Below are 25,668 nucleotides of genomic sequence, written 5' to 3'. Positions count from 1 at the left end.
GATAGAAAATTAATTTAATTTTGGTAAAAAATTTAAATTTAATTTCAAATAAATTAATATTAGAGCCGACCTGATCCACAACCGCGTCCGGCACGGCCCAGCCGGACGGACAACGGCGGCACGTGTGGGGTGGTTTGGGCTAAGATTCATTTTGAACATAACTCCTCCCTTCTACAAACTTGTGTTCTAGTCTAGAGCTTATATACACAAAAAAAACTCTCTTAAAGTTTCAATGTGGGACAACCCTATTGTAAGGAAACTCACATTTAAATCTTTAAATGTCCATTTCACGAACCCGAAACGACGTCAAGTTCCCATTCACTCATAAATGGTTTTCACGAACCATCTTCACCGTGTGACTTGCCACGCAACAAGGAACACGTTACCTTTTCGGACCCACCCCAAAAGACATTTGGGGCCCACTCTATTTTAGGCTCAAAGATGATCCAAAATAAACCTATATTACACCATTTTTCCAACAGAACTTACATCATAGAGTCAGACTGGACCAAAGTTTGACACAAGGAAAGTGTAAAGTTCATGCAAGGTTTGGGTTCTAAGTTACTCAGCCGACAACATAACTAGTTCATACAAGGTTTGCGATAACACCAGTGTTGTTGTTTTTTTTTGTTTTTTTTTATTTTTTAATAATTAAATACCGAATTGTTGTAAGGTGAAGTGATGTCAAATGTATTAGTTATCCTCTTGCATTGTTCAGAAGATTAACAAATATGTTTTTTTTATTTTTTTTTATTTTATATTTTATATTAAGTCTGTTCATTCATCAGATCATTTGTCTCTATACATTTCATTAGTCATTGTTCGAGCCAGATTTCGCAATACATGACTTCACTTTTCCTACATAAAATATTTGGGTCATGCTACATCCCCCTAAAAAACATCCCCCTAATCCCCCTAATTTCCATATTAAGTAAAGAAAAAAAAAAAAAAGGAAACAGTTGCCAGAAATGGAAATTAGGGGGATTAGGGGTGAGGATTTTAGGGCTACAAATCATTTCCCAAAATATTTAATATTAGTATGTGATATTGATTACTTTATTTTGTTTTTAAGGAGAGAGAAAAAAAAAAGGAGGTAAAATGTGAATAAAGTATATTTATATTTTTTAATTTCACACACTTTTTTTTTCTTTTCTTTCTAAATCCCTCAACCAAACATAAACTTAAGGTTTCCTTTGTTTCTGACTAAAAAAATCGTTTTATTAAATTTAATTAGCAAACATAAAAAAATCACTTTATTAACTCTAAAAAATCATTAAAAAGTCAAAAAAAAATTAATGTACCAAATAAATTCATTTTTTTAATATAAACTAATTTTAAGCTTATTTTTAGCTAATAAATTAATTTTTTAACTAAAAAAAGTAAGCCCAACTCTTGTTGGATAAGATAAGAAAGAAAGAAATATAATTATTTTTTCTCTCATGTTTATTTAAGAAAGTAAGAAATGAGGTCCAAAGGGAGAGAGAGCAAAGCCCCTCTTTTTGGTGATTTCTGGCGATACTCCGGCGGTACTCTGGTGACATTTTGGTGACTTATTTTATATTTTTAAAGTGTAGATCTAGACTTTTTATGTTCGAAATAGGAGTTTTGAGAATTTTTGTCACGACCCAAACCCGATACCCAAAGACTCGGCGTCGTAACAAGATAAAAATTAAATAATTAAAATAATTTTTGTAGTCGTAGAGCAAGCGGATAAATTAAATAAATTAAAATAAAATAATTGGGTACCAAATGCTTATTTAAAAGGAAACAAACATAGTTATTTGAGCTTCAATGTGTTACAAGAGTCTGATAATAAAAAGATAGAAATCTTAAAAAGAAATATAAAAAAAAAAAAAACAACACAGCGATTCATTTTCCATCTTGATCCCGTCAAACCTCGTCACCTGAAAGGGGTAACAGCTATAAGCACATAGCAGAGTGAGAAATATTATACTGTGAGTGTAGGGGCACAAAATAGCCATGGATTGTTATTTAAGCTAAAACATTAACATAATTTGAGTTGAATATACAAATTAATTAAGTGGCAGAAACTGAAATAAGTACTATAACCACGATGCAGAACAGAACAGAACAAGAGTCACTAGAGTAACAATTAGAACAGGGGTCAATGGATCCATGACAAATAGGGGACCACAAAGTGGTCAAACAGGGGCCTATGGTTATTTAAGACCCCTAAGGCATGAGACTCCCTTAATGGTACTTACAAAAAAGGGATTTTTATTGATAAATTCATCTTAGAGTTGTTATAACCCATCAAGTCCACAAAGGAATATTATAACCTGATTAGTCTCATATACTTTTCTTTTTATTCCATAAAGTCCATTTTTCTAATTTTATATTTTTACATAGACTATTATGCCCTTATATATATATATATATATATATATATATATATATATACACTGTGTTAATACATAGCACGTTCTTGTGATTTCATGATTCAGTTTTGGCAGTTTTTATCATTCTAATTCAAATGGATACATTTTTATCTTGCATTCTATCGTTCTATCATTCTGAGGCTTTGATGTGCTAGGGTTTCATTGTTGCTCTGGTTTGGTGATTTTCAAGTGAAGACGACGAATTTCATATTGTTCAGTTCTCACATTTTCTGGAGTATAACTACTTCAAAGCGGTTACTTTCGAGTTTCTAGACAATTGTAGGATTGCATGATTAAGGTTAGTATCATTTTGGTTATGAATACATGTTCACTTTATGTTTTGATTTGTAGGATGGATCAGATGCTCTGTTTTTTCAATTACATGCATCATACGTGGTCCTGTAGAGGGGAGGTCATTCAGATTATGTGAAGAATGTTATAATATTCGTTTTACTTTGATGTATCCATAATGAGGCTCTGTGCGAGTGATATAATTCAGAGTATATGGATCAATGTAAATGTTTACATTGTGGTCCTGTGGAGGGGAGGTCATCAGATTAGTGATGAATGTGGATCTGCTATAATTCAGAGTTTGTGGAACAATGTGAATGTTTACATCATGTTAGTATTACGTGAAGAATGTGGATGTTTGCATTTTACTTTGATGTTTGCTTAATGAGGCTCTATGTGGGTGCTATAATTCAGAGTATATGTGTCAATGTAAATTTTTACATCGTGTTAATATTATGTGAATAATGTAGATGTTCTCACTTTACTTTGATGTTTGCTTAATGAGGTTTTGTGTGGGTGATATAATTCAGAGTATATGTATCAATGTGAATATTCACATCTTGTTAATGTGAATTATGGATTTAACACTTGAACTGTACACGTATTCATCTAATTGTTGCACAATGTGAATTTTCATATCGGTTTGGCTTATTGTTGATTGTTGTGTTGTATTTTTACAGGAGATGGATACCTTTATGATGTTGGTGTGTACATATGGTTACAGTACCACTGTAATAAATGATGCCCGCATTGTGTTATTCATGTTTGGTGGACTGTTTGTGTAAAAAATGGGGGGAGTTGTCTGCTGGTTCTATTTCATTGTTATGTCGGTTACCTGGGATTAATAGGTGTGATTTGGATAATGAGGAAGAATTTCAGAACATGTTACTGCTTGCTAAATCAATGGCGGTACAACATGTAGAAGTTGTGGTTGAGTTGAAAAGTGATATTGGTCAGTCAAGTAGCTCAGGATCTCTGCGTGTGGGGGTTGAGGAAGATATTGATGCACTACGAAGATTTTGCCACCATAAGGAGAAAGTGTTGTTGTCAGCCCCTTGGGCAAATGGTATTACGCATGTGGAACAACGGCTTGTTGGAGGTGCACAAGAATTTCGTGATGTTTTATGTAAGTATGCCATCCAATGTGGCTTTCAGTTTACATATGTCAAGAACGAGACAACACGAGTTACTGCTATGTGTGCGATGCGTGAGAAGAGAGGTTGCTTGTGGGATATACATTGTAGAGCACAATGAGCAAATGGTTTTTTCTACATTAAGAGGTTTAGTGACGTGCATAGTTGTGGTACGGATGTCCGAACATCGAAGAATCTGCGAGTTAGTTCGGATTTGGTATCGAGTACCATATCTGAAATTGTGAGGGACAAGCTGTTGACTCGGCCGTGTGAGGTGGTGACTATTTTGAAAAGGGATTATGGGCTAGATGTGAGTTACCATGTCGTACGGTTGGGTGTGGAGAAAGCAAAGGCTAGTATTCATGGTGATCACTCATTATCGTTTGACTAGCTGCGGTGGTATTCGGATGCTGTGATGCGGTACAATGCGGGGAGTTATGTCAATATTGACTATGATGCGAGTAGTCAACAATTTTGTCGTTTTTTTGTGTCATTCGTTACGTGTATTTCTGGGTTCAATTCTTGTCGGCCTTTATTATTCATGGATAGAGCATTCCTCAAAGGAAAGTACAAAGGTCAGCTACTTGCGGCAACGGCGAAAGATGGAAATAATGGTTAGTATTTTTTTTAGCTGTCTACTCATGCCAATATTCATTCTCTGCAGCATAGTCTGGACAAATGAGTGATTGAGAAATTATAAGTAATGTGAACATTGACATTAGTATGCACTGATGTATATGTTCACATCTATGTCTGCTAATGACAGTAATGTGAACATTCACATTAGTATATGCTGATGTGAATGTTCACATCAGTATATACTAATGTCAGTTGATCCATTAATGAATATTATTGTGAATGTTCACATTATCAATGACTCAACAATCAACAATGAATTATTAATGGTCGTTAATGTGCATGTTCACATCGTTGATGTTTACGAACCCGAATCCAAAAATAACAATAGTAATAGTGCAATGTAGATATAAACATTCACATGACCTGTTTCGTTTATACTGTCTTCTATTCACTTTGAAATATTGTGAACAGTTGTGTATTGGTGTTGTGTTGTAGGTCTGTTTCCTGTTACATTTGCGATTGTTGATTCAGAGACCACAGCCAATTGGTCGTGGTTCTTACATGAACTTGAGAAGGTTGTTGATGGTAAGCGCCAGATTACTTTTATTTCAGATCGTAATCTCGGTCTGTTAGAAGCTATGCCAAAGGTGTTCCCATCGGCTCATCACGGTTATTGCTTACAACACTTGAAGAGCAATTTAAGAGACCGGATGAAAGGAATTGATAATGGATTCAGGGATCACCTAATAAGTAGTTTGGGTGACTGTGTTTACGAACCAACTGTGGTAGGGTTTCATGAAAAGCTTGCAAAATTAAAAGAGGAGGGTAAACAACGAGCTCATAATTTTTTCAAGAACTTGGCACCTGAGCACTGGGCAAATTCATACTTCAGGTAATAATAGTTTCGTAAGGTGTTCCATTTGTGAACTTTAGAATGGTAGCGATGTGAATTTTCAGTTTAGAATGGTAACAATCTTCTTATTGTGTTTTATGTTCAATGTAAATGATGTGAATGTTCACATCTGCTAAAGATGACTGATGTGAATGATGTGAATGTTCACATCTGTTAATTTGTCAAACAGTCATGCAATGTATTACAGATTTGAATGTTGACACCTATCATATTTTGTTGTTGTTAACATTGACATCTGTCTATCATTTACGTTGACAACATAATAAGCATATAATGTTCACTGGGAATGATGTTAATGTTCACATCTGTCAACATGAATGTTCAGACCTGTTAAATTTCGTATTGTACAATGTTTGTGATGTTGTGCAGGGGCATGCGTTATGGGAAGATGACATCCAATGCGATGAAATCATTTAATAACTGGATTAAAGAAGCACGTAATCTTCCTATCACTCAAATGGTGGACACAATTAGTACTCAGTTGATGCGGCCAATGTCTGCACAGCGTGACCAAGCAAACAAATGGAATGAGCTTATTTGTCCTACATTCGAAACAAGGCTTATGGATTCGTTCAATGACAGCAGGTCTTGGCAAGTTAGCAAAGCCAATGAGGATGTATTTGAAATTCATTCGATACCATCTGTTACAGTTGATGTCGCGAGGCGTACATGTTCTTACTTCAAATGGCAAATCAACGAATTCCCATGTGACCATGTTGTTTTTGCCATTCAGAAGTGCCGCTACAATCTCAATGATTGTGTGGAACATTACTTTCATGTAGAGACATGTCGTGCAGCCTATTCGGGTGCCATATTCCCTATACCATTGGTGGAGAAGCCGCCTTTTGATCCCACGGACTTCACTATATACCCGCCAACTGTGAAAAGACCACCCGGAAGGCTGAAAAAGAATAGGATCCCATCAAGGGGTGAGAAAATGAAGCAAATAAGGTGCGGGAGATGTGATAAGTTGGGGAGCCATAATCGAAAATCATGCACGAAATCGATATAGGATGTACATTTTTCATTTCAATATTGTGTTTTACATTGGATTCTTATATTCATGAAATAAGATTGTGTCGGTTGGCAAAGATTGTGTTGCAATAAGATTATATTGCGTTGGCAAACATAATAATGCATTAGTATTTGATTTGTGTTTTGTTTTTAATTTTTTAAGGTACCAATCTGACATTTATATTGTTGTGTTTTGGATGAATGCATGATGTTAACTTTCACATTTGTGTAATATAATCACATTATGTGAATAATTGCACATGGGTTGAACTTTTAAACATTTATGTAGTGTGAATGTTCACTTTCTTGTTACTGTTAACAGTATCAAAGTAGATGACATGAACGTTTACATCAATGTAACCATTCACATCATCAACTCATCAGATGTGAATATTCATGACATCGTTGCTGCCATTCAAACAATCAGAAGCTATGATATGAATATTCACATCATCAAATTAATAGATGTGAATATTGACTTGTATTAAGAAATATCATATTCACACCTGTCATGTTGTGTTACACGAACACTTTAAGCAATATTCATATCCATGTAGTATGGTTTAAAACATAAGAAATGTACGATCATTCTGTGATGTGAACATTCACATCATGTCATGTGTCAAAAAAAAAAAATACAATCTCAATGTGCATGACCAACGCAAAATAGGCCTGAAAATGCATATACATATATTGACTGAAAAATATCTGTACAAGCAGTGATATAAACTTGATTTACAATCAAGCTAGTCTGCTCCAATATGTAAAATCTATTGACACTAAATTGTCTTAAATGTGGATAACAGATTTGGGTAACAGTGATAGGTGGACACCCCCCACCTATAGGTTTTCACATTGCACTGTCTTTCTGTGGTTCAGAAAAAGGTGTGCTAATGAGTCTCTTATTTGACACCATTCAAAGCGATCCAGGCTGGCAACAATGTCTTCACGGTATACATGCGCCCTCATGATGTAACAAAATGCAGGTCCACAATCCACCTTGAAAATGCAAAATTCTTATTAGATTTTAAAATTTAGGTGGGTAATGGTTGTGGAACATGTGTACAAATTGATTTTAGGCTTACGAATTTGATACTTGCTGAGGACAGATTGTCTACTGATATGATTGTTTGCGAAGTATTTTGGCTTGATAATTTGGTCCATAATGGTGATGATGGTCCAATGTTGCACACCAAAGCCTCGATGTAGTCCCTCTGCCAACAATGAAATTTCATATTAGGCACCAACCAACACAGTGCATACGTCTAAGTTCCAATATTACACATCATACAAGTATTATATGTGTCAGTCACTTACCACTATTTGTGCTTTGTCAATATGTGGGTCATGTATGCCTTCTCTTGGGCGCAGCGAATTATAATGCCTCCATACATTCTCTGTCACGTCGTACACAACAATTGTCCAGTGGAAGTTGTCGTGTATTGGGAAGATTAAGAATCTCTGGCCTTGATACTCCTTGATGTGTACATCAATCAGTTTGTTTCTTTTGTTGGGGGGTACTCTTGCATGATTTTCTGCACACAAAGGGCATACAACGATGTACAAAGTATTTATATCAATGTTCGATGTGAATGATGTGAATGTTCACATCTGCTAATGGTGAGTGATATTACTGATGTGAATGTTCACATCTGTTAATGTGAATGATGTGAATGTTCACATGTGCTAATGGTGAGTGATGTGAATGATGTGAATGTTCACATCTGTTAATGTAAGTGATGTGAATGTTCACATATACTACTGGTGAGTGATGTGAATGATGTGAATGTTCACATCTGTTAATGTGAGGGATGTTACTGATGTGAATGTTCACATCTGTTAATGATTAGTGATGTGAATGTTCACATCTGTTACTGATTAGTGATGCGAATGATGTGAATGTTTACATCTATTAATTTGTGAAACAGCCATGCAATGTATTACAGATGTGAATGTTCACAACTGTTATATTATGTTGTTGTTAGCATTCACATTTGTGTATCATTTAAGTTAATAACATAATAAGCATATAATTTTCACTGCGAATGATGTTAATGTTCACATCTGTCAATGTGCATCTTCTCATCTGTCATTTTTATGTTGTTGTTAACATTCACATCTGCCTATCATTTAATATAAGCATATAATGCTGAGATGAACATTCAAATCTATTGAAACATAAACAAAGCAAAAGTCTAGTGGTTACCAAACATGTGCTTGTAAAGATGAATGCTGAATCCTCCAAACTTGGATTGACTAGCCCTTGTAGTTCAAGTAAAATTTCACCATATGCATCTATCACCTGCAGAAACAAAGGGGTGGGAGTACATTATTTACAGTGTCTTCATAGTGTGTGTGTATGTGTGTGTGTGTGTGTGTGTGTGTGTGTGTGTGTGTGTTTTGTACACATTTACAGTTGCCATACGTTGTTGGTTATTGATTCTTCCTTGATGATGTGTATGATATCATCAAAATAAACATCTTCAGTCTTTGAGTCCCTTCGCCACACTAGCAACCTGTGCATTGTGATTACAGAAAATGTTAATGTCAACATTGCACATTTATGAAATGATCTAATTTATTAAGTATGTATGTGAACTAAACATGAGAAAAAAAAAATTCAGTTGGGGATATGTAAGATTACTTACTCATCATCGTCGTTCTTGTGCAAATTTAGGACCTTCTGCTTGTTGAGTTTGCTTATGCTGGCCCAAACCTTCAGTTTGTTGTTCAAGGTTAACTTCTTTTTTTTTTGTTGGCTTCTTTTTCTGTGGATGCTTGTCTAAATCTTGTGCAATTTAGACTGCATGGGATTGCTCTTCGGCTCCCTCTTTCCATTTCTTTTGACCAGGCAAGTTAGGGTATTCAAACTCATCCAACCGATGCTCTTTCCTTACTTTCTGCTTGATGCGCTTTACCCTCAATGGTGGGCTGATAATGTGTTCCAATGCTGCAGTGGGATGCTTCTTAAGGCTGTCATGAGCCTTTTGTGCTTCAACTTGAGTGATAATGTGGACGGACTGATCGTCAAAAAGGCCTTGAAGAATTGTTTTTTCACATTCCAAGTTCACGACCAACTTTGTCAGCCGCTGAATTTCTTTATCTTTCCACTCCATGCAATTCTTCATGTCCATGTCTATATTAGATGGGCCCGATTAGTCAAATAGTTTGGCTTCAAGGGCAGCAATCACCCTTGCCCTCAACTCCCATGATTCTTTCAACTGTTTGTATTTCGCTTCCCATTGTCGTACAAGACCCCAAGCTTTTTGGTTTTCTTTTATAAGTACATCCACAATGTCCGACTCAGTTGGTTGTGCTATGATGATACCTCTCTCAGCATTGGGGGTGTTACAGCTGGAGTTGATATCATGTCCAACTTCATTCAGGTCTATTGCATCGACAGAAAATCCATCATTGTCGTCACTGCGTTGACTGTCTTTGCTTTCATCATCATTGCTTTCATCTTTCTTTCCTGGTGCACTTGACAAAATCTCAGGTTTGGGCTTCACATTCAATTTTGTATGATGGTACATGTTCGCTTCAGTTGGGGATGCCATTAGCTCGCTGCCATATACCTGCAGTTGGAGACATTATGTTAGTTAGATAGTTCCTTGTCTTACTATGTGAATGGGCACAATATTTTTGGTTGTACTTCTACCTCATTTAAACCAAGCTTAGCCAAAGATATGGACTTCATGTTGCTATGTAAGGCTGTGAGGTCCCACTTTACACATCGCGGAATGACATTAGGGTTGCGGGATTGTAAGATTGTTGTATGCTCACACAACCAGTACTGAAACAAATAATAAATGTCAGTAATGTGAATGTTAACATCAATTAACACTGATGTGAATATTTACACCAGTGGCCAGTAATGTGAATGTTTACATCAATTAACACTGATGTGAATGTTTACACCAGTGGCTAATAATGTGTGTTTATACATTACTGAACAGTAATGTGAATGTTCACATTATTGATGTCAACCTCCACACCATTGCCTAGTAATGTAAATGTTCACTTCTGTTATGTGAATGTTCCAAATTTGTTTTGGTGCTACCATCACATCAATCTACACTAATGTGCATGTTTACAGCAGTGTCTACTAATGTGCGTTTGTACATTACTGAACAGTAATGTGAATATTTACATCATTGATGTCAACTTCCACACCATTGCCCAGTAATGTGAACATTCACATCAGTAATGTTCATATTGAATATAGAATAAATTTTATGAGATTTACCATTAAAAACATCACGCATCCGGTGACTCGTCTTGGTTTTCCACAGTTTTGGCCCAATGAACCCATCAGGGTTGCCCGGATGCTCTCAGCCCAATCATACTCGATCATGTTGTCTAATGGGTCCATGTATGAGTAGAAAGCCCATCCAATTGTTTCTTCGGACGTAGAGAAGAATAGCTTGACGCATGCATACATGCAAACTAATCTTGCGGCCTCTTCATTGTCTTGTTTCTTGGTGCCCTTTAATGCTTCGCTCAGAATTTCTCGTATTTTGGCAGCACTTAACCGACTAACATCCTTGTATATCCGGTGTATGATGCCGGTTGTTGGTTTTGCACCATAAGAGAGGTCCATCGACTTGGTGCCGCAGTCCACCCCAAAAATCAGTGATACATCGCTTCTAAAAATCTGGATGTTCTTATCCCCAATGTAAAACCGCCCACTAGATGGCCTGAATGTCTGCACTATACGTACAATGACATCATCATATTTCATTCAATGGTTGAGGTCGACTTCATTACTGATCAAGCAGTCAAATAATGGCCAAAACGGTGTTTTTCTAAGGCACTTCAATTGGCCACTTGTAAATTTTGTATCCTTTAACAGTTTGACCAATCCAATTAAATTTGACCGGTAGTTAACTTTTTTCATGTTGACTTCTTCAGGAACAGCTGTTTGATCAGGTTTGGCTTTGACACGGGATTCCCCTCTCTTTCGCTTGCCATCAAATCTATGAGGAAGACCTGGGTGTTCAAATAAGAACATTTAATTGGTTGAAAAACAGAGGATGGAACCAAAAGCACCAAACAACATTCAACAATCAACAGTGACAGTAATCTCAACATTCACATCATTGTACACTGATGTGAATGTTCACATCAGTATATACTAATGTTAGTTTACCCAGTATAGTAATATGAATGTTCACATCATCTATGTCTGCAAAATTAATTCCGAAAACAACAAAAGTTATAAGGCAATGTAAATGTTTACATGGGTGATCACATTATATTATAATTGGCTAAAAATCAAAAGGTGGAACTAACAGCACCAAACAACACCCAACAACATAAACAAGTATGACATTGATGTGACACTGTAAATATTTACATCATATTCCATCACATTGTTGAGTGAAGATTGGAGGTTCTATGGACATCAACAATCGACAATATCAACAGTGACAGTAATGTAAACATTCACATTGTTATACACTGATGTGAATGTTCACATCAGTGTCTACTAGTGTAAGTTTACCTAGTAATCAACACTAATGTGAATGTTCACATCATTTACATTTACAAAATCAATTCCGAAAACAATAACAGTTACAGGGCAATGTAAATGTTTACATAGGTGGTCACATTATGTTATAATTTGCTAAAAATCAAAGGGTGGAACCAACAGCACCAAACAACACCCAACAACACAAACAAGTCTGACATTGATGTAACAATGTGAATATTTACATCATATACCATTACATTGTTGAGTGAAATTTGAAGGTTCTGTGGACATCAACAATCAACAATATCAATAGTGACGGTAATGTGAACATTCACATCATTATACCCTGATGTGCATTATCACATCAGTGTCTACTAATGTAAGTTTACCCAATAATCAACACTAATGGGAATGTTCACATCATCTGCGTTTACAAAATCAATTCCGAAAACATCTATGTTTACAAATTCAAATCCGAAAACCAGAAGGTAGATGTAGACATTGGTGATCACATTATGATTGTAAAGCAGAAGGGAGAATAGTATTGCTTACTTTTGTTCCTCATGGTGGGTGGGTATGGTCACTCTCAGTGGATGAAATAAACTCAATCCAACGACGAAGAAGCACCCTCCTTTCGATGTGAACCTTCGCAGCGGTGAGATGAAGAGGAATCTGGGGTCGACGGTCGACGGTGGACGACGACGACGTTGGTGAGGCGATGTGAATCTAGGGTTACTAGATACGATATGAATCTAGTTTCGTGGATTCAGTTTTTGTTTTGGAAATTTTGTGGATTGAATAGTTAGAATGGGAATGGGTTTTTGCAGAATCGGTTACACGCAGGAGATGCGGAGGAGGGGTATTTCGTCTTTTTACAATTAATGGACCTAATGAAATATTCAGAAATAGTTTGGGTTTTATGGAATAAAACAGTTACAAATAGGATTTATCAAAAAAGAGCCCTACAGAAAATAATTGTTTACAAGGTCATAATCAATAATCTCTAAAATTGAAACAAACATATTCATGGGTTTTAATTTAAGTAAATAAAGTTCAGAAAATAATCCACATAATTGAAACATTAACCTAACCATAAAACATAAATTATATAAAATAAATTGTGGTAACTCAAAACACTCGTAAAATATATTATGGTAACTTAAAACATGTAGAAAACATATTATAGTAACTCAAGGTATAATAAAACTCACCTTAAGATTGACCTTTAGCTTTTAATTTTGTTACTATAACTCCAGCTATACCCCTCACTCTTCGAAGCTACACTGGAACACTATGAATAAGCCTCAGATTTCTCTTTGAAGTTTATTGAGCCTCTGTTTAGGAAAAGGCTTTTTGGGTTTTTTTTGACTAAAATAGTCACAAAAGACAAAATAGGCTATTTTAGTCACAACAAACAAAATATCACATCCAACTCATAATCATTACACTTTTCTCTCACAAAAAAAATCAAAAAAATCAAAAAATCAAAAAATTCTTCCCAAACTAAACTTTTTAGCCTAGACTAAAATAACTAAAAAAGTCAAAAAGCAAACCTACTTTCCAAACGAAGCCGAGTCCCTCTATTTATGGTTGAATTGCATGGAGTGTGTGCATGCATGGAATGACGCGTGGCATGTGCTACGTGTCTCTAGGCCCACCGAATTACCCCCTGTTTTACCAAGAGTTTGGCCCTTGGGTAATATATATATATATATATATATATATATATTTATTATTATTATTATTAAGTCCAAAGGTTATGATATCTATGGTAACAATCCCAAAACTTTCGTATAATTATATGTTAGGTTCATATTTAAAAATTTTACGATCAAATTATAAAATATCACTTACTGCTTATCGAAATATTTAAATATGAGATGTTTCCCAATCTATTCCTTTAATAATTTAATCGATAAATTCCCAATTTCTTAAATTATGTATTTATTTATTTATTTATTTTTGAGTTCTATTTATTGTAATTTTAAATTTAAAAAAAGAAAAATCCGGTGTCACAATATTTTCTTCCGATTTTGCATAAATTTTTAGATTTTCGACAACCACAATGGTTTACTCCTCTCTCAAACCTTCTCCCATATTATTGTGGGCGTACTTTCTTCTCCGACGACAATGGCAGCGGAGTTGGGTAGCAGTGATGTAGACAATGTAGATGGGGACAACAGATTTCAAACAGATCTAACTTTTTATACCACATCTTTGAGCAGATTGGTGATTTTTCCTGAATCGTAGCTATTTTTTTTGGTGAATTTGTTTTTTGTTGTTTGTTTTTTTATTTTGTTGTTTGGTTGGAATGACCCTTTAAGCTCTTATTTATGTACTGGTATTGTTTTATTAATATAATAATTTTCATGTTGTCAAAAAAAAAAAAAGAGAGAGAGAGAGAAATAAAACATGATTCTTTTATAATTTTTTTTTTGTCCCAACTTAATTAATTTTTTTTCTCCTCTAAATTTCCAAACAGACTTGGGTATAACATCAAATGAATAAGATTAAGATCCTTTCAATTACATGATTGTAATATAGAATTTTTTTCCTTACATCATTCAATAATTTAAATAATAATAAAAAAAAACACATACATATAGTCGTTACTTTTTTAAAAATTTAAAATAATAATAATAAAATCACTTTAACTATTTTACAATATTTAAAGGATGTAACCTTGGTTACAATAACTATGTAATAATGAAGACAAGGTATGAATCAGAATAAATACTCCGATAAAACCTCCCAAACAGTGTTTCTTTGGATAAAATGGGGCGGTTCAGGAAAACGGAGTGAACCGAAAGCGACTTGAGAGGGTACAAACACGTGAAGCTATTGCTCAGCTAAGCTGGCACGCGTCGGCTTCATTTGGGAAGCTAAAAGCCAATTTTTTTTTTGGTTACTTTAATTACAAAAAATAAAATAAATTTTTTAGCTTAATAAAACAAAACATAACATCCAATCTATGATTATTACATTCTTTCTCTCATAAAAAAGTTAAAAAAATCAAAAGTCCTTTCCAAACCAGGCTTTTTAGCCATAGACTAAAATAGTCAAAAAAGTCAAAAAACCAACTCACTTCCCAAACAAACCCACAACGTTTGTGGTCTTCCGATTGGAGAGGCTGAGACGTCGGAACATATTATTTTAATAATTTTTTAATTTTTTATAAATAATAAATAAATAAAAAAGAGAGAATAGCATGATAATTTATAGTGATTTTTTAATTTTTTAACTAAAATATATAATTGACAAATGAAATCTGAGATAATGAAATAGGTGATTCACTTTGCGCTAAACACACTTTATAAATCAACATGTCCTATCATACCATCAAAACTAACTTCATATTTAATAATGGCAGAAAGTTCTAATTTTGGAACTCTAATGATGTGTCAAGAGAAAAAAAAAAATGTAGATATACACATTATTGTAGATATACACATTATTGCGCTAAACACACTTTATAAAAAATGTAGATATACACATTATTGCGCTAAACACACTTTATAAATGCAACATGTCCTATCATACCATCAAAACTAACTTCATATTTAATAATGGCAGAAAGTTCTAATTTTGGAACTCTAATGATGTGTCAAGAGAAAAAAAAAAATGTAGATATACACATCATATCACATGTAGATCTCACTCATTGTCGTATCAGTAGAATTCTTTTTAGAACTCCAATATTAAAGCTCTCAATCTTTAGCAGTTAAAAAAGCAACAAATCACTTCGATTATATATATGGTTAAAAGTTATCTTTTAACTTTTAACTCATTTTGAATCATATTATTTTTTATATATATATTTTTAAAAAAATCTTTAAAAAATTTATAAAAAAAAATCAATTTTTAATTATTTTTCCAAAACAACCCACAAAAGTGCCCGTTAGCGTTTCAAATTTGACTCAAAAGGACGTTACAAGAAAAAAAATTTTGACACTAGCACACACGAGTCCCCACCTCTCTCTCTCTCTCTCTCTCTCTCTCTCTCGTGACTACAATGATCATATGAATCCTCTACGAAGCTTGTGTCATATTATTACATGCCTCAATTCAATTTGAAGAATTATTATTTGTGGATTTATTTTAACTGTATTTAAATAATAAATTTAACTAAAGATTTGGAAAAATAAAAAATATAATTGAGTAAAATATAATTATATTTTATTCACATTTTATTTATAATTTTTTTCTTTTTAAATCTATAATTCAAATACAAGTTTAATATCTTTTAATTTTTTTTTTTTTTTGAAATTACATAGTTCGTTTTAGGCCTATTTTGAGAAGTGAATTAAAAGTCACTTTCCAGCTTTTAACACACCCCCTCTCCTACAAAAAAAATAAAAAAGTCAAAAAAATTAACTTTTAACTATAAAAAAAAAGAAGAGAGAAATTAATCATTCTTTATATTTGACAAAAATTGACCCCCTGATCCCCTCACTTCATTGATTAAGAAGTTCTCAGAATAACAAATTAATTAAATTTTTTTCAAGAATAAGAACGACGGAACAAGTCAGTACCAGAATTAGGAATCAAAATCAAAGTGAAACATGCAAAAGTGTGAAAAGTTGCTTAAATTATGTACTCTCAGCTTCACTGGCTGAAGTAGGGGTTGGCATATGTTAGGTTTTGGGCCTAAAAACTTTCTAAATATCTACTTTCAATTTGGAAAATTATTGAATAATTTTGAAATATCACGTAGTCATATTTCAAATCAATCATTAATTACTTAATCTCATTTTTTTTTTATTTTTAAAATAAATTATAGACTTTTATCTCTCTCTAACAATCAAAACCTTATAAAATATCAAGCATCCATATTTCAGGAAAGCTGCATACTCATCCTTCATTTCGTGCACATGACATAGTCCTATTACACGGGCATTGGGCAGCATGATTCATCAAGATAACAACCAATAGATTGTCAACGTGTGTCAATGTGGCAATTACTCGGTTACAACCTAAAAAACCTAATAGGAAGGAATCTACCACGTCCTTAGGCCATGACACGGCTGACTTTTGGACTCAATTATCCTATAAAAAAAATTGCTAAATAAATATAATTTATATACATATTTTATACATACAAATCTTCATTCATTTGGAATTTAAAAAAAAAAATTGATCTAGTTAATAATTACAAAATTTTTACTACTGCATCATTTTAGATATAAATTTTTATATAATTATCATTTTTCATATGAATAATACTATATGAATAAAAGTTTTATATATATAAAATAAAATAAAAATTAATTTTTATATCACATAGTATATCATGTAAATTGTATTAAAATTAAACTAAGCGGCACAACTTATTAAACTGATGCAAAATAACAACTTATTACTTCGTTAGTTAAATGTCATATAAAATTATAATTATTGCAGGATTTGAGTATAAAATATCGTGAGCTACCAGCACTTTGCTTGTTTATGTTAGGGACACTAAAAAGGCCCCCAGTCAGCAGTGAAATTTTGAACCCCCAAGTATCAAAATATTATTATTATAATAAAATCTAATTTTATAGAGAACAAAACATATAACGGGACATATGCTTTACAAAGAATAAATCCTTCTATACTTATAAAATATTTATGTTTCATTTTGTATTTAGTACTTGTATTTTTGACATATTATTATTATGTATAAAAAAACAACGTGGATGAAGAGGAAAAAAAATTGCAAACCAGCCACGTAGCACTCTGCTATTAATCAAATTATGGGACCGGGTGAGCACTCAAAACATCCTCTAAACCTCCACCACTATATATAAATTCCCAAGGAGAAGTACCACCACCCTCAGTCATCTACAAACCTTCAATCCCCACCACCACCACATATATCACAACTTTCTCCAAACTCAGCACCATCACCCAAATTTCACCTCACTTCCCTCCACTGCACCACTTCTCTCTCTCTCTCTCTCTCTCTCTCTCTCTCTGTGATTGTTTAGAGATGGGTAACGCCGACTATACATACCCATCGACGAATGTGGAGCATGCACACGAGGTTGCAATCCCGCCTCCGCAACCCTTTTTCAAGTCACTGAAGGCCTCCATGAAAGAGACCTTCTTCCCCGACGATCCACTCCAGCAATTCAAGAACCAGCCACCAGTTGCCAAGTTCAAATTAGGCTTACAGTACTTCCTCCCCATCCTCGAATGGGGTCCCCGTTACACTTTCCAGTTTCTAAAAGCCGACCTCATCTCCGGTATCACCATCGCCAGCCTCGCCATCCCTCAGGGCATTAGCTACGCCAAGCTCGCCAACTTGCCTCCGATCCTCGGCCTCTGTGAGTGTCACCAATTTTTTATAACAAAACAATGCTAGCCTGTTTTAAGTCTTTGAGTACCTTATTTTTAACCAAAAAAATATTATAAATTGTCACATTATTTTCTTTATTTTTTTATATAAAAATTATAAAATAAATTTAAATAATTAATTCCGAAACGAGGCATTAATAAGTGATCATTAATGGGTTGGGTTTTGTGTTGGATGTGTAGATTCGAGCTTTGTTCCACCATTGGTGTATGCAATGATGGGGAGTTCGAGAGATTTGGCTGTGGGGACTGTCGCTGTTGCTTCGCTACTCACAGCTTCTATGTTGGGGAATGAAGTGAATGCTAATGAGAACCCAACACTTTATCTTCATCTTGCTTTCACCGCAACTTTCTTCGCCGGAGTTTTTCAAGCTTCTTTGGGTATCTTAAGGTCTGTATGTCAAATAGATAGAATAGTTAAAAACTTAAAACAGAGCTATGGTTTAATCAAATGAAGTATGTCTGCATGTTTTCCTTTTCCAAGGTTTACTTGGTTTGGAGGGTTCTCTCTCCAATCAGGTAAGTTTTTGAATTAGTAATTAATAATTTAGTAGGTGCTTAGTATGCACTAAAAAGTATATTTTTTTATATACATATATTTATTTAAGTCATATCATTGATCTATTAACGTGTCATTTTTAGTTTTCTATTCACTTTTTCTTCTTTTTTACATATTTTTTTATTATAAAAAATAAAAAAATACATCATTTAGAACATCTCAAACCACTCCTTAATTTAATATAATATATATCTTGTATTTAAAATTTATTGTCTATTCAATAATTAAAAATAATTACATGTGTTTGATCTGATTATAAGATAAAGTATGTCTCTGTCTCATACTTGGGAGGATGTATTGAGAATATAATATAAATAATAAAATTATCCATCTCTTTAATAATCTAAATTCTTAAATAAATTAGTAGTCAATAATTCAACAAACAATGAGTCTTTGAAAAAAAAAAAATTTTGTTTTAACAATTTGTATTTGTCTATTCTCCTTTGAACTTTTGGCTTTTGTTGTTAATTTAGTTTGTCTTGTTAGTTGACTCACCCGAACTCACTCTAAATTTCTAACATGGTATATGAAGTCTTAAATGGTCTTTAGGTCAAGTCCTCGTTTATTCCGCATATTTTTCCATTCGTTATCAGTTTTACACATAATTGGACCACACACGTATTTACATCGTCTTTGGAACTCTTTCTCAAACTTTAACAGTCATTATGGTGTCGTTTGATAACACTTATCTAATTAGTTATACATGTACAAAGACTGAAACATTGTTTTTTCTTCGAATTGATTATATTTTGTCTGATGTGAATTCTATATATTGTTCCAAAAATGAATTATTGGGGTTTGCTGTGCTGTGATGCAGGCTAGGGTTTATAGTGGATTTTCTATCACATGCAACGATAGTGGGATTCATGGCAGGAGCAGCAACAGTGGTGTGCCTGCAACAGCTGAAAGGGATTCTGGGACTGGACCATTTTACCCATGGCACCGACCTTGTCTCTGTCATGCGTTCTGTCTTCTCCCAAACCCATAGGGTCTCTTTCTCTCTCCAATAAATTGATGCCACCAAAACTCACGGGAGTTTTTTTTTTTAAAATAAAATTTCTATCCTCAGTTATCTTTCGTTTAAATTCAAATTTTTTCTTGCAGTTATTTATCTTTCATTTAAATCATAATTTGTAATTATATAATTTTATCACATTAGTCTTCAAAAAAATATATATATTTTTTTTAAAAATTACTTTTGTTATTTATTTTTTAAGACAAATATAATAAAATTATGTATTTACATGTATCGGATCGACCTGATTTTTTATATAAATGATGTATATAAAGTGACTTAAAAAATGAACAAACAAGTTGAATGATTGAAACGAGACTTGTAGTGACCTCACTAGCTCAAACATCACAATTCATTCCCTTTGTTTTTATTCATCTTTTTTTCTTTTTCTTTTTTTATTTATTTATAAACACTATCAATTATATCTATGTTTAAATATAATATATTGTACACATACATATAGTTTTTATTATATGAATACACAAATAGCCTTTGTTTTTCCTTTATTTTATTTTTTGTTTTTAGCTTTGATATCTGATTTTGATGGGTTTATTGCAGTGGAGATGGGAAAGTGCTGTACTGGGATTTTGTTTCCTTTTCTACCTCCTCCTCGCTAGATTCTTTGTAAGTAGCTCTTACTACCAGCTCATAGTTTTGTTTTTGTTTTTGTTTTTCTTAATTTTAAATTTGAGACGTCGATTAAGATTCTTAAATCCATGTCTTACGCCTACCTCAACAAAAAAGTCAAATGGGTTTATTTATCAATAAAATTGTTATTAATAAAACTTTTTCTTAGTACTAGAAAAATTCACAAAAATGTTCGTTCCCCTCAAATAATTGCTTCAATTGTTACACCTTTTTTTCAAATTTTCTACTTAAAAAAAGTCAAGTTTTCAACCCTACCCTACTTCTCCCACCCCAAATTTAGTAAAAGGAAGCAGTTTGTTGCAGTTGATTAAGGAAGTAGTGTAATTGAAAATAATTTATAAATAAATATAATGAGTGCATGCTTTGTGGTTTCATTGACTTGCTTATCTTATATATTGAGCCAAACAAAAACTAAACTACTCATTGTAGTCGGTAATGGTCCGATAGGATAGGGTTGATGGCACGTGCATAGCATGCGGTTTGACAAATGGCCATGCATCTTCAATGCTCAAATTCTTTGGATTTTAAGTGTCAGATTATATGAAATTTTCAAATTTTGATATATAATTTAGTGAATGTTTTGAAATAATAAGATAGAGATAGAATATCGTGAAAATATATGAAGATTATTATTATTCATGAGTATTACGTGCGTGTTTTGATGTTGATAATTTTTTGTGAGTTAGTATGTTGTAGCATAGAATTGATTTTTGGAGGTATGTTTGGACAACATATGTAGAGTAAAAGAAGACCAAAGTTGTTTTGGATATCAGCAATGGCTCCTTTGACGTCTGTTATCTTGGGAAGCGTTCTTGTTTATCTCACTCACGCTGAAAAACACGGTGTTCAAGTGGTTAGGAATCTCTCTCTATATACATACATGATCATTGAAGCCAAAAATCTTACAAAATATATTTAAATTTTGTATAATATTGTGTGAATCATTTTCAAAATGAACTTGATCCACACATTACATATTTAAATGCATCTCAAATTTTATCCAAACATTTTATTCTCATAATGATGATGATAAAGAGTTCTGATATATATGCTGAATATTTTTCTTATGAATATGTTGCAGATAGGCGAATTGAAGAAGGGATTGAATCCTCTGTCAATAATGGACCTGTCATTTGGAACTCCATATCTCTCTACAATCATCAAAACTGGTATAATCACGGGTGTCATCGCTCTCGCCGTAAGCCAAAACCTCCCACTTTTTACTAGCTTTCTCTCCTATGTTACACACCATACCATACCTCCCTTGTCTTAATTGTTAGGGAAAAAATATATTATTTATTTATTTATTTTTGATTTATTATAAAACACGCTCTCTGTGAGGTTTCTCTACTTGGTTACAGTTTAGACAGCTACGAGACATGAATTATTGTTTACAGCTATTTATTAGTATTCTTCAATTACATTTCTTTTGTCATTGTTTATTTATTTATTTGAGTCTGACTTATTCTAACCCAATAATGGGAAAAAGTTTGGTACGCCAATAATACACCATTCAGTGCCTATTGATTGTGAGAAATCTGTGATCCCACAACACCAACGGGATTAATTGTGGATCGCATAGGCAAGCTTCACAATCAGTGTATTGAAAAAAATTCAACCTTTTTTTTTTTTTTTCTGTTTTTAGGGAAATATAAATTGACCCGAATTTGACATATGTGGATTTTTTTTAAAAAAAATATATAAAGAATAATATTACAGATCATGAAATACATCATAGAAATTTACCATCCTTTGATTAGAGTGTGATGTTTTATTGTATGTGTAATCGAAAGGTAAAAAATCTTTTATAATTATTTTCATGACATTTTTTTCATGATTCCTAACATTACTCAAAGGAAAATGTTAGAGATCCCAAATTTTCTACCAAATAAATGACCAAATGTCTCATTTGTTTGGTAGAAAATTTGGTATCCTTAGCATTACCCTATATGGAAAATGATAGAATTAAAGAACTTCTAGAAACATACATATATATATATATATATATGATGTGTATGGTTGATTGATACAGGAAGGGATTGCGGTGGGAAGAAGCTTTGCGATGTACAAGAATTACCAGATAGATGGGAACAAAGAGATGATAGCTTTTGGGATGATGAATATTGCTGGTTCTTTCACTTCTTGTTACCTTACCACTGGTATTCACTTCTTTTTTTAAATTACTCTCTCCCTCTCTCATATATATATATATATATATATATATATTTCTAGTGAAAATTATTATAAAAATTTAAAAAAAAATGAATTTGAAGGGTTGATTTGGAATGATACCAATTAAAAAATTTAGAATTTAATTGGAATAAATTTTAAAATTAAAAAAAAAAAAAAGCATAATTTTTTACTGGAGTAAGATCCTAAAATATTTTTTTTAATTACTTATTTGTAAATCTTATAACTCATTGTAATTTTTTTATATAATAGTCATTTTCAGTATTCATATTTTTTTCCCCGATAATATTTAAAAGAAAAACGACACTAAAGATTGTCTCCCTCCCGGCCCGGCCCCTGGTTGAGTCCAGGTCTATATTAGTTCTAAACAAACCAGAGCGGCCCGTGAGTTTAGGCTTATCCAAAATAGCTCATAATGGGCTTAATGAATAAGCTTAAAAACAAAATAATATACATCATTTTTGTTCAATAATCAATACACTCAGAGGCCCATGGCCCAATAATAGCACCATTATAGGATTCAAAACTTTCAAACTTGTGATTTTGTTTTGATTTGAAGAATAATTTTTAGATAGAAAAAAAGTAAATAAAAATTTAGCTTTTATTACATTCCCTTTTTCTTTCCCCCCTTTTTTTTGTCCTTCACAAATCCTTCATTAAATTTAAGATCAAAACACAATCTCAATTACATATCATAGTCCTATGACCCAATAAATATCATAGGCTGAAGAAAAAAAACTATAAAAAAAAAAAAGGTACCTTGAAAATTATACCAAAAGAAAACTTTGCTCTATTTTCACTTTTCCTCATTTTTACTTCATTTCAAATAGTAAACATTACTGATATGCTGATATTCGTTTATGGGCACACAATGAATTGCAGGGCCATTTTCAAGATCAGCAGTGAACTTCAACGCAGGATGCAAAACAGCGGTTTCTAACATTGTGATGGCATTGGCAGTGATGATTACATTACTGTTTTTAACGCCTTTGTTTCATTACACTCCCCTTGTAGTTCTGTCTTCTATCATAATCGCTGCCATGCTTGGCCTTATAGACTACGAAGCAGCAATCCATCAATGGCAAGTTGACAAGTTCGACTTCGTAGTCTGCATGAGTGCTTACATGGGTGTCGTTTTTGGCAGCGTTGAAATTGGTCTGGTCATAGCGGTACAAACCCACCTTAACTCTTTTGTTTCTTGACACAAAAAATATATGTATATTGTATATATATAATACACATCATTTTGATAATAATTTACAAGTATTATGTTTGAAACCTTTAATAATTTAATATTTTCCATTGCAAATTAAAACCTAAAGCTAACTGGCCTCGTTTGGGAAGTGACTATTTTAGTAGGCTATTTTAGTTTTTGGCTATTTTAAAAAGGCTAAAATTTTTGTGTTTGGGAAGATGATTGAATTTTTTTGTGGTTGGATGTGATGTTTGTGAGAGAAAAAGTGAAATGATTATGGGCATGATGTGATATTTTGTCTTATTAGCTATTTTAGCTTATTTTGTCTTTTTGTGATTTTTAGCCTAAATTTGGCTATTTTTTTTCTTCCCAAACACCCCAATATATTGGTGCCATTAATGCAGGTTGCATTATCTTTGCTTAGAATACTACTGTTTGTGGCAAGACCAAGGACCTTAGTTCTTGGAAACATCCCAGATTCTATGATCTACAGAAGTGTCGATCAATACCCTAATGCAAATAATGTTCCAGGGATTCTCATACTTGAGATTGATGCTCCCATGTACTTTGCCAATTCAAGCTACTTAAGAGAAAGGTAACCAGAAAATACTCAAATGATCTAAATACATGAAATGTGAAATTCTAACATTCATGGAGGCTAATCTTGTTTTTAGGATTTCGAGGTGGATAGATGAGGAGGAAGACAAGCTTAAATCCTCCGGAGAAATCAGCTTACAATATGTCATATTTGACATGGGTGGTAAGTAATGGATCTGAGAATTAATGATCTCAACAAAAATATATACTAATTACCTTAATCACTTCTTATATAAATTATATTTAAGCTCACCTGAAATAAATCTCTGTTTTCCAGCGGTTGGTAACATCGATACAAGTGGAATTAGCATGCTTGAAGAGGTCAAGAAGAGTACTGACAGAAGGGGGCTCACGGTATACTCTTTTTCTCTTGTTTTTTTATATAGCAAGCCAGATTGCAAAAGGTACATAAAGAACTCAAGTAAAGAACTCAAGTGAAGTACATAAAGGTTAGGTGATTCAATTTTCTTCCTTGCTTGCTATGTAGATGGTATTGGCAAATCCAGGAGGAGAGGTAATGAAGAAGCTAAACAAGTCGAGGTTGATAGAATTGATAGGCCAAGAGTGGATCTATCTAACAGTTGGGGAGGCTGTTGGAGCATGCAATTACATGCTTCACACTTGCAAACCAAAACCAAAGCCTGTGACTACTTCTGAATCAGAGACATGGGGTGACAATGTTTGAGCTACACACAAAAAAAAAAGAAAAAAAAAAAGCAATTTTCATCTCGCTCTCAACGCTTAATGTGCGGCCAAATGCATCAGAATCAATTCGGATGCAACACATATATGTGGTTCGTTGGAACAAAAAGGAAATTGTCTCGGGCTTGTGCTAAAGTTGGAAGTATTTTCCTTTTTTTAATCTTCCAACATTATGTAATTTGAAGAATATGTAGTATTGGATACATGAAACTATATAGTCTTTCAGATTTGTAATAAAAATGCAAGTAAAGTCCTTCTGTGCTTCCCTTTGTTTATATTGCATTTATGTACAAAAACAAAAAATTGGATCAAAATCGGCATACTTCACTTCTGACTGTAGAGTTCTAAATTTAGCTGGAAGCGCAGATTATAACTAATTGAATGATTTGGCTTAACCAATAATTAAAATAAAATAAAATAAAACGAGTTGAAAACCTGAAAAGTGGAACAAATCACTCTCAATTGTTAAATCATAAGCTTTTAAATTTTAAGTTAAATAAATTGCTAATAAGTAAGAAACAAACAGGTCACACACCCAGAGTTCATGTAGTTGATACTGCTGGCACCCAACAATAACAATTATGTAGTATGGAAACTTCATATTAAATCAATCAAATTTTTCATAAC

The 25,668-nt window shown here is 33.2% G+C and overlaps 2 protein-coding genes across 3 annotated transcripts; both read left to right on the top strand.

The window, feature by feature from the left end:
• Positions 1-2,868: 2,868 nt before the first annotated feature.
• On the top strand, positions 2,869-6,817 carry LOC145806897 (uncharacterized). The gene is made up of 8 exons (XM_082904748.1): positions 2,869-3,020; positions 3,539-3,728; positions 4,215-4,437; positions 4,655-4,789; positions 4,898-4,987; positions 5,192-5,294; positions 5,685-6,266; positions 6,619-6,817. Exons 1-8 carry the CDS (start codon positions 2,869-2,871, stop codon positions 6,815-6,817), a joined length of 1,674 nt encoding a protein of 557 aa, XP_082760874.1.
• Positions 6,818-17,606: 10,789 nt separating this feature from the next.
• LOC114273399 (sulfate transporter 3.1) lies at positions 17,607-25,316 on the top strand. Of its 2 annotated transcripts, XM_082904268.1 has the most exons (12): positions 17,607-18,107; positions 18,319-18,526; positions 19,512-19,683; positions 20,268-20,333; positions 21,097-21,210; positions 21,439-21,555; positions 22,390-22,516; positions 23,430-23,716; positions 24,147-24,337; positions 24,417-24,502; positions 24,617-24,693; positions 24,827-25,316. In XM_082904268.1, exons 1-12 carry the CDS (start codon positions 17,771-17,773, stop codon positions 25,022-25,024), a joined length of 1,980 nt encoding a protein of 659 aa, XP_082760394.1. In that variant the 5' UTR covers positions 17,607-17,770; the 3' UTR covers positions 25,025-25,316. The 2 variants fall into 2 exon arrangements, with proteins under 2 accessions (XP_082760394.1, XP_028070986.2); XM_028215185.2 differs by lacking the exon at positions 21,097-21,210 and having other exon boundaries at positions 17,617-18,107.
• The last annotated feature ends 352 nt before the right edge of the window (positions 25,317-25,668 follow it).

This window comes from Camellia sinensis, chromosome 14 (genome assembly GCF_055761805.1).
Source record: "Camellia sinensis isolate YWXY chromosome 14, ASM5576180v1, whole genome shotgun sequence".
NCBI lineage: Eukaryota > Viridiplantae > Streptophyta > Magnoliopsida > Ericales > Theaceae > Camellia > Camellia sinensis.
The sequence above is the reverse complement of the archived record's forward strand: the minus strand, read 5'-3'. Positions and strand labels throughout refer to the sequence as shown.